Source organism: Entelurus aequoreus, linkage group LG02 (genome assembly GCF_033978785.1).
Source record: "Entelurus aequoreus isolate RoL-2023_Sb linkage group LG02, RoL_Eaeq_v1.1, whole genome shotgun sequence".
Lineage (NCBI taxonomy): Eukaryota > Metazoa > Chordata > Actinopteri > Syngnathiformes > Syngnathidae > Entelurus > Entelurus aequoreus.
The window spans coordinates 38001670-38016501 of NC_084732.1; the positions used below are offsets into that span (position 1 = coordinate 38001670).

The 14832-nt window shown below is 42.0% G+C and overlaps 1 protein-coding gene across 1 annotated transcript in view; it reads left to right on the forward strand.

The window, feature by feature from the left end:
- LOC133633672 (CUB and sushi domain-containing protein 1-like) overlaps positions 1 to 14832 on the forward strand; it is a 1183208-nt gene that overhangs the window by 693995 nt on the left and 474381 nt on the right. Inside the window, exon 6 of the mRNA XM_062026293.1 lies at positions 11606 to 11718. Coding sequence (XP_061882277.1) covers positions 11606 to 11718 — 113 coding nt within the window. The remainder of the gene's footprint in view (positions 1 to 11605; positions 11719 to 14832) is intronic.

Sequence of the window (14832 nt, forward strand, 5' to 3'; positions counted from 1 at the left end):
TTTATTTGTATACAGTATGTTTACAGGTACTAATGACCATAGCAGATTAAATTAGGACTACGGTAAATCAAAAATAATAATTAAGTTAAATTGCAGACATTAAACATTATCAGAATGTTCTGATTTTGTCTGATCGGCCTACTGTTTGACAGGTCCTGATAGAAAGATGTCTACTGAGGACTTTTTTTAAGGCAGTGGTCTCCATTTTTTTTTCTTTTGAAAAGCTACTTTTACAAAATGAAAATGGTACTTTTGTATGCAATAATTTATTTTTGGGTTTGTTTCAACCCAAACAAACTGAAGCAAACTCGTTTTGCCAGAATATCAACATACCATTCACAATTTACATTTTCCATTAAAATGCCCTAATAAAAATCTTGTACATCTGTATTTTGTATTTTATTATGTTTCTCTTTTCTTTCGCATCATTTTGGGACAAGCAATAGCCAATCAGTAACTTGAAAATAAACACAAGCTTTAATGCTTAGGAATTGGCAGGGCATCTTTACTCAATATACCCGCTTAATTCACAGTGTCATAAAATAGAATGAAAAGAAACAGTATGTCATGATCCATTGACTGGATCATGTTCTGTTTGGTTTTGGACTCTCTCAGTTCCTGTTTTGTACACCCCTGGGTTTGTTTTGGTTGCCATGGGTGCAAATTAGTATCACCTATCTCTGATTAGTGTTATGATCAGATGTTATTACATTTATGACCGCTAGGGGGCAGTACTGGTTAGTATGCTGCTTACCGTGCCATATAAGGTGGTAGAGCAAGACTGCATGAAGACACATGTATGTTGTTGAGAACGGGAGTTAAAAAAAACTAAGTTACTTGCTATCAACAGCCTCATCCTTCAAACACGAACATGACATGGTACCAGGAGTAAACTCGACTTGACGCCATGGATTTAAAACCACCGGAGAGTTTGAAACTAACGGGGAATGTCGACGAGAACTGGCGCACCTTCAAACAGCAGTTTCACCTGTACATTGCGGCTATGGGACAGCGCTGCTGCTAACAATAGCAGGGCCACAGGCCATAGAAGTATTTAACACGTTTGTGTTTGACACTCCTGACGATAATGGAAAGTTGGATGTAGTGCTTAGCAAATTTGACGCTCACTGTTCTCCGAAGAAGAACGAGACGTACGAGAGCTACGTGTTTCGGTCTCGTACGCAGCTGCAGCATGAGCCATTTGATAGCTTCCTGACGGACTTGCGGCTAAAGGCGCAGTCCTGCAACTTCGCGACGCTGAAGGACTCCATGATCCGGGACCAGATAGTCTTTGGCGTGGAGGATAAAAAGGTCAGAGAGAGGCTACTACGAGAGATGGAGCTGACGCTGGCGGGAGCCATTAAGATCTGCCAGGCGAGTGAGATGTCCCAAAAGCATGTGAGGACGTTCAGCGAGACGTCTGCAGTCGTCTCGGCGCAGAGCGACAGCGCGGCAGCGGTAGGAGCAGTGTCATATGAGCGGAGACAGCGCACACAGACCCGGCCTGCACGGCAGTCGGAGGACGTGATGATATGCTGCAAGCGCTGCGGCACAAAGCACAAGCCTCGACAATGTCCAGCGTTTGGTAAGCAATGCTCAAGTTGCCAAGGCAAGAATCATTTTGCTAAACAGTGCTTCTCCAAATGGAAAGAGGGGAAGAAAAGAAAAACTGTAAACATAGTAGATGAGCCTAATCTCAGTGACACGTTCTTTGTTGGCATGGTAAATTTGGAAAGTGAACAAATAAGTAAACCAGACAAAGTAAATGACGTCAATGGAGAAGATAAACGGATAGCTCATCTAATGATAAATGGGACTGTAGTCACCATGAGATTGGACACGGGTGCGAAAGCAAATCTCATAAGCATGTGTGATGTAAAGGCAATGAAAAATAAGCCACAAATAAAAAGAAAATAATATGGACTGAAAGACTACAATGGACAACCAATTAAATGTTTGGGCACATGCAGGTTGAGTGTCACAGTTAAAGGAAAAGTGCACCACCTATGCTTCTTTGGTGTGAATGAGGGACGTGAATCACTTCTGGGTGACAGAGCCTGTGAAGAACTAGCACTTGTGAAAAGAGTGTATAGCATTATCCCAACAAATGACTCTATGGAAACAATTGTTCAGAACTTTTCAGATGTTTTCAAGGGTTTTGGTGTTTTGCCTTTCACATATAAAATACAATTGAAAGAGGATGCCCAACCAGTTGTGCATGCAGCACGCAGAGTTCCAGCCCCACTGAAAGACAGCCTAAAGAAGAACTCGACAGAATGATCATGCTGGGGGGTGATCAAAAAGGTTAATGAGCCTACAGACTGGGTCAACTCAATGGTCATCACAAAGAAAAAGAATGGTGAGTTGAGAATATGTATGGGCCCTAAAGATCTAAATGAGAGCATTAAGCGTGAACATTATCAAATACCTACACGTGAAGAGATCATCAGTGAAATGTCAGGTGCCAGCTACTTCACAAAGCTTAACGCCTCACAAGGTTTCTGGCAGCTGAAACTGAGTGAAAGCAGCACAATGTACTGTACCTTTAATACACCCTTTGGCAGGCACTGCTTTCTCAGACTGCCTTTCGGAATAAAGTCAGCACCTGAAATATTTCACAGAGCGATGGAGCAGATCATCGAGGGCTTGGATGGAGTTCGAGTATACATTGATGACATCATCATATGGGGATCCACAGCCCAAGAGCACAATGAGAGGCTGAACAGAGTTATGGAACGCATACAAAAGTATGGACTAAAACTCAACAAGAGTAAATGTGAGTTTGGTGTTCAAGAGATCCTTTTCCTTGGAGAAAAGCTGTCTGCACGTGGTGTCCAACCAGATCAAGAACAAATATGTGTAATACAGAACATGCCAAGGCCCACAGACAAAACCGGTGTGCTACGCATCATGGGGATGGTCAATTTTATAGGTAAATTAATTCCCAATCTGACAGCAAAGACATCTTGCATACGAGAGCTTCTGCACAGGGACTGTGAGTTTAAATGGACAGTGAAACATGAGCATGAGTGGCAAAAACTCAAGAACACACTGACTACAGCACCTGTGTTGCCATTTTATGACCATACAAAGAGGATAAAAGTGTCAACTGATGCTTCCAAAGATGGTATTGGTGCCGTTCTACTCCAGGCTGAGGGTGAGCACTGGAAACCGGTAGCCTATGCATCTCGAGCTATGACAAAATCTGAATGTCAATACGCTCAGAACGAAAAAGAATGTTTGGGACTGGCATATGGTTTCGAGCGGTTTCATAGCTATGTGTACGGCCTGCCGTCCTTCACAGTTGAAACTGATCACCGACCGCTGGTTGCCATCATCAAAAAGAATCTGGATGAAATTTCACCGCGGATTCAACAGTTGATGATGAAGATGCAAAGGTATGATTTTGAACTGATATACACTACCGTTCAAAAGTTTGGGGTCACCCAAACAATTTAGTGGAATAGCCTTCATTTCTAAGAACAAGAATAGACTGTCGCGTTTCAGATGAAAGTTCTCTTTTTCTGGCCATTTTGAGTGTTTAATTGACCTCACAAATGTGATGCTCCAGAAACTCAATCTGCTCAAAGGAAGGTCAGTTTTGTAGCTTCTGTAACGAGCTAAACTGTTTTCAGATGTGTGAACATGATTGCACAAGGGTTTTCTAATCATCAATTAGCCTTCTGAGCCAATGAGCAAACACATTGTACCATTAGAACACTGGAGTGATAGTTGCTGAAAATGGGCCTCTATAAACCTATGTAGATATTGCCCCAAAAACCAGACATTTGCAGCTAGAATAGTCATTTACCACATTAGCAATGTAGAGAGTGTACTTCTTTAAAGTTAAGACTAGTATTAAAGTTATCTTCATTGAAAAATAAGGACATTTTAATGTGACCCCAAACTTTTGAACGGTAGTGTATACTCCAGGTAAACACCTACCCCTTGCTGATGCCCTATCCAGAGCAACTACAGGCGACAGTGTGAGTACAACAGATGAGGACATACAGTGTCATGTGAACATGGTGTCTTCTACAATGCCCGTGTCAGACACAAAGTCAAGACAAATAGCTGAGGCTACAACAACGGATGCTGAGCTACAGCATGTCATGAGGAACATGGATGAGGGATGGCCGGCTGGTTCATGTCTACAATTTTACCACGTCAGAGGTGAGCTCAGTACTGTGGATGGACTGCTGTTGAAAAAGAGCAGGATTGTTATTCCACAGGCTTTGAGAATGGACATTTTGCACAGGATACCTGAAGGCCATCTCGGCATCGAAAAATGCAAAAGGAGGGCGAGAGAGTCGATTTTCTGGCCCGGACTGAACAAAGACATTGAAACACTCATAAATAAATGTGAAACATACCAGAAACACAGGAACAAGCAGAGCAAAGAGCCTATGGTGGTTGCTTAGGTGCCAACCGCACCATGGCACAAAGTAGGAATGGACTTGTTTCATCTCAGAGGAAAAGACTATATAGAGGTAGTGGATTACTTCTCAAACTTCCCTGAGATGGCGCTACTAGCAGGCTTAACGTCAGCTTGTGTAATAACACATGCTAAATCTATCTTCGCCAGGCATGGCGTTCCACACACTGTAATGAGCGACAACAGCCCATGCTTTAGCAGCAAAGAATGGCAGAAGTTTGCAGTGCAATATGATTTCCAGCATGTGACGTCAAGCCCACATTATGCGTAATCAAACGGGCAAGCGGAAAAAGGAGTTCACATTCTCAAGCAACTACTAAAGAAAGCAGCTGACAGTGACTCGGATCCGTATCTGGCTTTATTGAGCTACAGAGCATCACCTCTTCAGTGCGGACTATCACCAACTGAACTGCTGATGAAGAGGAAGCTACAAACAACCTTGCCGAGTCATTCAAACAACAAAATAAAGCAAAATAATCCCTCAAAGATTGAACATAAACTACGACAACAGAAGATGATGCAAAAGTCATTTTATGACAAAACAACCAAGCGTCGTCCTCCACTGACTACCAACAACACAGTCAGGATTGAGGATACTGATGTATGGAGTACAAAAGCAACAGTACTGCAAGAAGTTGCTCCACGATCGTACATGGTGAGAACTGATGATGGACAAATCCTCAGACGCAATCATCGCAGTCTGTTAAAGACTCCTCAAGGGACTGTTGGTGAGCTCAGTGTAACTCGTGGTGAATCTCAGGTAATACCCACACCTGTTATGGACTGTAACGCTGACTGTAACACACCTACTCCAAATGAACCTGAATTGAGAAGGTCCACAAGAGAAATCAAAAGGCCTGATAGACTGAACTTGTAAACAAAGAAAAATCAATATGCATGTTAAATATGTTGAAAAAATGTATATTTATTGTTGTGAAAGTGTTATAATAGTATTGGCTTAGATTTGAGATAGCCAATGCGATTTGAAATTGTTCATACTGCACATATGTGTCAGAGTTAGACTAAATGAGAAGTTGTTAAAATAACTGACCCAGCTAATGTGATTAGTCATGTCAATACATTTTGTCTTAGAAAAAGAGGGATGTTATGATCAGATGTTATTACATGTATGACCGCTAGGGGGCAGTACTGGTTAGTATGCTGCTTACCGTGCCATATAAGGTGGTAGAGCAAGACTGCATGAAGACACATGCATGTTGTTGAGAACGGGAGTTAAAAAAAAGTTAAGTTAAAGTTAAAGTTAAAGTACCAATGATTGTCACACACACACACTAGGTGTGGTGAAATGTGTCCTCTGCATTTGACCCATCCCCTTGATCACGCCCTGAGAGGTGAGGGGAGCAGTGGGCAGCAGCGGTGCCGCGCCCGGGAATCATTTTTGGTGATTCAACCCCCAGTTTCAACCCTTGATGCTGAGTGCCAAGCAGGGAGGTAAAGGGTTCCATTTTTATAGTCTTTGGTATGACTAGGCTGGGGTTTGAACCCACAACCTACCAATCTCAGGGCTGACACTCTAACCGCTAGGCCACTGAGTAGAAACTAACTTACTTGCTATCAACAGCCTCATCCTTCAAACACGAACATGACAATTAGTGTCCGGGATCCTCACCTGCTGCCGGGCACTAAATAGAGAGTAATTTATTCACGTTGCTCGCCACACACTGTCTGGCTTTGTTGTTTGCTATATGCAACAGTCACATAGGTTTATTTCTTGTTTCCTAGCTGAAGATTCCTGCGCTAAGTTGTTGTTTTAGCTTCCGCGTGCAATCGGCATGCACCACTTGTGTTTGTTCCCTGTATTTTGTATTTCATCAAATGATTTATGGACAATAAATCATATTCCTACCTGCACGCTTCGTCCGGAGTTCCTTCTGCATCCCGGGAGAACAACCCACGCAGTAAGATGTGACCCCCATGGGACACAGTAAATGACACAATGACTACTACTAGGGGGAACAGTAATAAATGTCAAAATAACACGAACAATTACACATTAGTTTAGCTACTACAGTCGACGTTTGTTCATCACGGTTAACTGGGACCAGATATAAACGTGATAAACTGATTTACGTTAGGTATAATTGTTATCAATCCATCGAAAATGTTTATAGTTGGAGCATAAAAAACTTCTAAACATGAAAGAACATAATCACCTTTACACTTGTTTCACCCAATATGGTAACCTGAGTTGAGTTGGTTCTTTTAAATTTGTAGATTACGATGCTGTATTTACTGGACCATCCCCCAAGCATCATTGCTATGGCTGTCGCCCGGACACTAAAACACGAACACTGCGTGGGAATACTTAATACAAATTCTGGATAACTGTTCTACTTTACAACTGGGTTTCCATGTGTAAAACCCACCGTTGTGTGTCGTTATGCAAAATGTTGGTCAATTGGACACTTGCAGCTACAATCATTAGCTTTGATGTTACTGTAACAATTCGTTTTAACATTGTGTGTCCTGCGTTGCCATTCAACATTGCCCAAGCCAAAACAGTGTTATTGATAATGAAGATGAAGTACATCAGAAGTGCCCATCTCCATTTTGGCCGGAGCGTTGTTAATTAATGTTAGTTTATGGCAGTCTTGTTTGCTTGAAGTGCCGCGCCGAATGCCTGATGCTATGTCCAGCTGCTGCGTTTGACATTGACCTAATGCCACATCAAAGGCTCGCCAATTAGGAGCTATTATTGATGAGGCAGGAGTAGAAAATTAAGTCTTATCAAAAAGTTGTCATTATTGGCAAACGCTTACGAATCTAAAGTCACATTCTTTAAACAATCTACGGTGTCTGAGCAACTCACCACCTTTATACATGCAAGGTGTTTTATTTCTGAAATGTTTTCATCAAATATATTAATATCTACATGTATGCAGACTTTCTTACAAGCTACTTGGAGAGGGGTGGCAACCCAGCGATGAGTTGGAGACCCCTAATCTAGGGGTTGTAAGCCATGTAGAACATTGCCTTTCTGTGAACATTTATGATATGACCTTGACAATTAGGCCCCTTGTCAAAATGTCTAGTTAAGTATTTTAGAAAAGCTGGCACAAAGCTTCTAACAAACCACAGAGGCGATAACACATTGCTGGAGTCGTGTACTAGATTCCTCCTGCCTTCAGGCATACACAGTGGCAGCGCTGTGCTTCGGTCTCAGTATTATCATACTCTCTATTTCACATTTTCTTGAGCTGTCTCTTTCAGTGCTGTTGTTTTGGCGCCGATAACCTCCTCAACTATGCATCTCTTGCGATAAGCGCTCAATAAAGTTCCCTTAATATTGTCAAACAACCTCTTCTACTTTATTTCTGACCCGTTCCTTATCTGTGTTTCTCTTCTCCTATCTACCTGTGGTATTATTAAAGGGCACTTATAGTGACACTTACAGGAAAGGGAGTTTGAATACTGAATTTCAGGCAGCATGCAGTCTACACATCAATTCCTTTTTTTTGACTCATTTTACTATCATTTTTTTGTCTTCTTTATTACGACTGCATGAGTTGCCTTTGGTAAGGAAATGTTACAGGAGCTGAAACTGATGTAAGACTTACCAACAGCAACCAATACAGTCTCAGTGCTGATGTTTCAGAAGAATGGGAACTTTTATTATTCTGTACTATTTTTACTATTGTCACTACTTTGCTATTCCTATTATTTTCCAACTCTGAAAGTGTGCCAATGCACCAGCAAAGGACTACTACTTTTGACTGACATCAAATTAATTCAACACTATTTTTTTAATTCTTAATGTGGAATTACTGTCAAAGCGCTTTGAGTACCTTGAAGGTAGAAAAGCGCTATATAAGTACAACCCATATTATAATAAGTATTTTTTTGTACAGTGATATCATTATGACATAGTGAGGTTCAACATCCTCACTATGTCATAATGATATGTTCATAAATTCATATTATAGTAATTGATTTATTGTATTATCAATCAAACTGAGCATTAGAATCATCTTTGTAAAGGCAACACATTCGCTCTTATTGGTTATGGATATTGGAACCAATTAGATTCTAGTATACCAATGACTTGGGGCCTTCGCACAAACACCTGACGTATGCCCTTTTCATGGCAAAGTTCAGATGTTTGGTGTCTCACGACAACTTAATGTTTCAAGTACGCACATTTCTACAGGCTGTGGATACTTAACTGACACACGGAGGTGGTTTACCAACATTTGATTTTAACAATGTAATATAGACAGACAAGATTAGAAATTTCACTTTTTCGCCAATGCATTTAATTTTTGCATATTAATATTCATGAGTGTCAGGGACTTGACAGAGGAAGGACACAAAGGCAGAGTTGGCAGACAAGATGCAGGTGAGTTTATTACCAGGCAAGGGTCGGTACAGAAAGGACAGTCCAACACAGCAAAGGTGTCCAAAAGGTTGTAGGCAGAAAACAGAATCCAAATACAGGCAGTGGTCCATAACGAGGCTTATCAGGACGCGAATGCTGCGATGTGACATGAAGTACAGTATGAATGAACTGGCACAAAACAGAACGGCCGCTAAGGAATGGGGCAATGGGTGAACACGCATGGCCCTGGACAGCTTATGAGGGATAGACACAGAGTTAATCCATTTTGAAGACATCCACCTGGGGATAGGTTGATTGGCAACACTAAATTGGCCCTAGTGTGGGAATGTGAGTGTGAATGTTGTCTGTCTATCTGTGTTGGCCCTGCGATGAGGTGGCGACTTGTCCAGGGTGTACCCCGCCTTCTGCCCGATTGTAGCTGAGATAGGCTCCAGCGCCCCCCGCGACCCCGAAGGGAAAAAGCGGTAGAAAATGGATGGATGGATGGATATAGTAAAGGGTCCGACGAACCTGGGAGTAAGCTTCTTGGACTCTACATGAAGAGGAAAGTTTTTGGAGGATAGCCAGACTTTCTGTCCAATAGCATAGGCTGGGGCAGTTGCTCTATTGCGGTCAGCAGCGACATTGTAGCACTGTGACTGCCGCAGAAGGCTATTGCGAGCCCACTTTCAGAGTTGCACCAGGGCCAATGCAGAGTGAACTGTGGAGTCTGTGACAGGCAAGGAGAACAGACAATCAGAATCAGAAGTACTTTATTAATCCCCAAGGGGAAATTAAGATTTTCAGCACAGTCCCATTCAAGAGCAGACAAACATTACAGGGAGACATAACAAGATCGGGTCTGCCAACTTCCGTCGCCCCTTACCAAGAGAGGGTTGATGACCAAAAACAACATGATGAGGGGACAGACAAGTGTGTTAACAAGGAAAGGTGTTATGGGCTAACTTCATCCATAAAAAATGCTCAACCCAGACTGAGGCATTCTGAGATGCTAGGCACCGTACTTTTGTCTCCAGTACTTGGTGCAGCCTTTACGCTTGACTGTTGGACTAGGGTAAGAAGCCAGAACTGTGGCTGACCGTTGACCCCAGAGAAGCACATAACTCTTTCTTAACAAGGGACTATGGTCGGACCCAACATCCTGATGGAAACCATAAGTACAGAATGTATGATTAAGTAATGCCTCGGCTGTTTCCTTGGCTGAGGGAATTTTGACAAATGGAATAAAACGTGTCATTTTCAAAAATCTATTTACCACTGTCAGAACTACAATCTTCCCTTCAGAGGGTCGTAAACCTGAGAAAGAGTCCACGGAAATGTGGGATCATGACCAGTGGGTAATTCACAAGAGATTCAACTCCCCTACGGGTTTCTGAGAAGATTTAATTGTTAGCAGTTCATACAGGACACACAGAGACATATTCAGTGACATCGTTAAATATTTAAGGCCACCAAAAATGGATTTTTTACCCCAGGATGACAAGTAGTCTTTTTATTGTGGGCCCAATGGATTACCAGGCCTCTAATAGCATCATTTAAACATAGTTTGTTCGTATGGCAACTAAGAGGCCATTAGACATGTTGTCCTATCTCTTGACCAGGTCTTCAATGTTATAATGCAAGGCAGAGACAAAACATGAGCTAGGTAATTTAGTCAAGGCTTCATGAACCTCCTTTTCAGAGTCAGAAATAAGACACAAAAAGTCAGGCTTGGTGTTTTTTGAGCAAGGGCGGTATGACAAGGTGAAATTAAAACAACTGAAAAATAGTGACCACTTTGTCTGTCTGGAATTCAACTGTTTGGCAGACTTAAGGTATTCTAAGTTATTGTGGTCAGTCCATAACTGAAAAGGCAAGGCCGCTTCTTCTAACTAATGTCTCCACTCCTCTTTCTCTTACTTTGACTGCAAACTGTTCCGGTCATCTCGGTCATAATTGTGCTCGGCTGGCTACAATTCTTTTTTACATATATTCCCAAGGATGCAACTTACCATCCTTGACACTGAGTTGAGAGAGCAATGCACATACTCCAACATCTGTGGCATCTACCGTGACCACAAACTGCTCACTGGAGTCAGCAATAGTAAGCACTTGAGCAGTGGTGAACTTCTCCTTAAGTTGAACAAATGCTGCATCCCACTCAGGAGTCCAAAAGAAAAGCTTGAGGAGGGAAGTGAGATGGTGAAGAGGTGAGGCCATGGAACTAAAAATGTTGATACACGTTCAATGAAAATGGGCAAAACTTTTAAACTTTTTTGCTTGACTTGGGGATGGCCCACTTAGGCTGCATGTGTCAAGAAAAAGGATGCGCAAAGTAGTTGAAATGTCATTTAGCTTGAATACTAACACTTTAACAGCATCTCAAATCATATCTTTCAACATCACTACATTGTTTAATTAAATCCTAAGTAAGGTTGGGCCCTAAGCATCAAGTATCAATGGAAAAGTGGGACTTACATTCCGTTTTTTCCAGAACCGTACCAATTTTTAAATGTTGACTCATAATTCCAATACTCAGTCCACCGACCAGAAGAATTAAAACAAAACTAACCTTCATAACATTAATATTTAAGTTCAAAGGATTTATAGTTATATACTGTTTGAAAAAAGTCCTGTGAGTCTAATACATTTTTGGTCCTGCCTTTTAAAAGAATCGGAATCAAGAACCATTGGTAACCATAATCGAAACAAGGAACCTGAATCGGAACCCGAATCGGAACCGGAATCTGTACCGGAATCGTCCAATTTCAGATGATACCCCACCCTAATCTTAAATTCACTACTAAATTTTCTTGTGTGTTTTTTCATTTCAGGCTAACTGGTACAACCCTGCCCTCCCCAGTTATATCGAGTAAAAACTGGCTACGGATACACTTCACCTCAGACAGCAACCACCGAAGAAAAGGATTCAGTGCCCAGTACCAAGGTATGTTAAACACTCTACAATTGTACTAGTCCTACTGTACAGTATCTTTAGTATATAAGACTACATGATCAACAATCCAAAAGGGTGCATACCTGTTTACGCATTATATGTGTACCTGTAAGTTCAACTGTATCAACCAGGAAAAATGCCTTTTCCTGCAAAGTTATCACACATAAACAGTCACTAAAAACTAATAGAGACATGATTATACCTGGAAACACATTATTACACACTATTAAGGAGACAAGGAAAATGTAGCTATACAACTTTTGTCTGAATCTGTATGATATTTTACTTGATATTGGACCGCAATCCCCAGACTATTATCAACACATTTGTTGAGACTGGTAATCAGTAAAAAAGGGGTGAAGGCAAGGGACATGTACAATTTGTATTTTTCATCTCCCTTGCGGTTTAAAGTGAAGGTGTGTACGGGCTAAAGTTAAATCAAATGTATCCCTATAGCTTAAATCCCCAATAGAGAATGCAATAATGGAAATTAGCATTTGTCAAGTTGTTTAATGACTTACAGCAGGAGTAGGCACGTCATTTTGTTAACGCCCATCTGCTGTACAGATTTACTTTACAAAAGACAAGTGTGGAATACTTCTCTAGTTGCCTTGTTTCTAGAAACAAGAAACAACAAGAAGACAGAGGGGTGAATTGTAGGGTGAAGAGGGGGCCAAGAAAAAAAAAAAAAAATATATATATATATATACACACGTATGTATACACATATATACACACATCAACACGTATATGTGGGTGTGTGAAAACCCCACACACACCCACATAGTGGATGTGTGTGTTTTTAAAGTTGTGAAACGGAACACCATTATGCTTCAGAGAACATAAAACATTTAAAAAGATTGACTTCCTTGGTGTCTGCGTACACAATAACTGATACGGATGATGTTTTATTACTTTATTAGAGAAGTATGCTGCTATTAACATATTAAATGGCAACTTTAGGAACGTGTGAAACTATAGCAGTGGTTTCAATAACGTTGATAATTACGAGCTTTTGCAAGAGTAGTGAATGCAGCATCTAAAGTTGAAGCTGTCAACATGAAGTAGTGAAGTTCCCTTTACTTACAAAAGTGAAGGGAACTTTTGTAAGTTGGTCAGTGTGATTTCCAAGGTGAGGTGTGTTCTGGAATTGCTGGTCAGAAGGATAAAGACAAGCTGCTCTGCCTGCTTGGTTGGTAGGTAGAGCGGCTTTGCCAGAAACTTGACGGTTCCAGGTTCAAGTCCCACTTCCGCCATCCTTGTCACTGTTGTTGTGTCCTTGGGCGAGACACTTTAACCACCTGCTCCAAGTGCCACCCTCACTGGTTTGAATGTGGCTTAAATCAGAATCAGAATCAGAATCAGAAATACTTTAATAATCCCCGAGGGGAAATTAACATTTTCAGCACAATCCCATTCAAGAGCGGACAAACATTACAGGGAGACAGAACAGGATCGCTGACGGGTCTGCCAACTTCCGGCGCCCCTTGCAAAAATAGTGAGAAACAGGTAAACGCTGGGGAGGGAGAAACAAAACATTCAGTCTATGCCTGGGCCCCTGGAGAGGGGGTCCAGACTGAGGCCAAGGAAAAAAAAACAACCTCTTAGCCATAGCGCACAAAAACATGTGTGTAAGAGGGAAACATCAAAGAACACAAAGGACATTAAAGACAGTCTGCATGGATGAGCGAGGATGCGTGTAAGGCAGGGGTCGGCAACCTTTACCACTCAAAAATCCATTTTGACCCGTTTCACAAATTAAAGAAAACAATGGGAGCCACAAAACTCTTTTGAAATTTTAAAATGAAATAACACTGCATACATCCATCCATCCATTTTCTACAGCTTATTCCCTTCGGGGTCGCGGGGGGCGCTGGAGCCTATCATGCAAAGTTTTTTTTTTGCTTTGTGCTATGTATATACCAGGGGTCTCAGACCGCACCTTAATATGAAAATGTAATGTTAGTGCGGCCCGCGAGTTTTATATGAATGCCGCTTGACAGCGTCATTCTTGCCAACCCTCCCAATTTTTACGGGAGACTCTCGAACTTCAGGGCAACTATTCTCTCGAATGTCTGCTGATTTTCACCCTAACAACAATAATAAGGGCGTGCCGTGTTGGCACTGCCTTTTAACACCCTCTACAACCTGCACATACAGCGTGCCAGCCCAGTTACGTGTTATGTGAGGCTTCTACAGATACACGAGTGACTGCAAGGCATACTTGTTCAACAGCCACACGCCGCCCCCCAACCCTGCCCCCCCAGACATCCCCCCCCCCTCTCCGTGCGTTGGTTGAAGTGGGCGGGATTGGGGGGGCGGGGTTTGGTGGTAGCGGGGGTGTATAATGTAGCCCGGAAGAGTTAGGGCTGCATGGGATTCTGGGTATTTGTTCTGTTGTGTTTATGGTGTCTTACGGTGCGGATGTTCTCCCCAAATGTGTTTGTCATTCTTGTTTGGTGTGGGTTCACAGTGTGGCGCATATTAGTAAGAGTGTTAAAATTGTTTATACGGTCACCCTTTGTGTGACCTGTATGGCTGTTGACCAAGTCTGCCTTGCAGTCACCTACGTGTGTAAACAGTGGCCGCATACAACATGTGACTGGGTCGGCACGCAGATAGTATGATGAAAAAGTGGACACGACGACAGGTTGTAGAGGACTGAAATCTAGTATTCTACTGTAGATAGTGACCTCATGATACTTAAATGCAACTACCGCCATCTTGTCAAGATCATAAAAAACACATCAGTCAGTCAAAGCTGTGAATGTTTTTCTATTTTTTACCGCTAATTAGGCCCCTGGGGTTAAGTGCTTTTGTAAACCACACACTCTAGGACTGTAGACCACTTAATGGTTGGATGAGTAGAGGCATTCATGCAGGGTGTACTCCGCCTTCTGCCCGATTGTAGCTGAGATAGGCTCCAGCGCCCCCCGCGACCCCGAAGGGAATAAGCGGTAGAAAATGGATGGATGGATGGATGCAATTAGGGTTGTTCTCTAAAACCACACAAATACCAAAAACTATTTCCATCAATTGGGACCAATCTTACCAATGCATATGTGGAGCATGAGTTTTAGTTTGTACATGTTGCTTTCCCAGCTC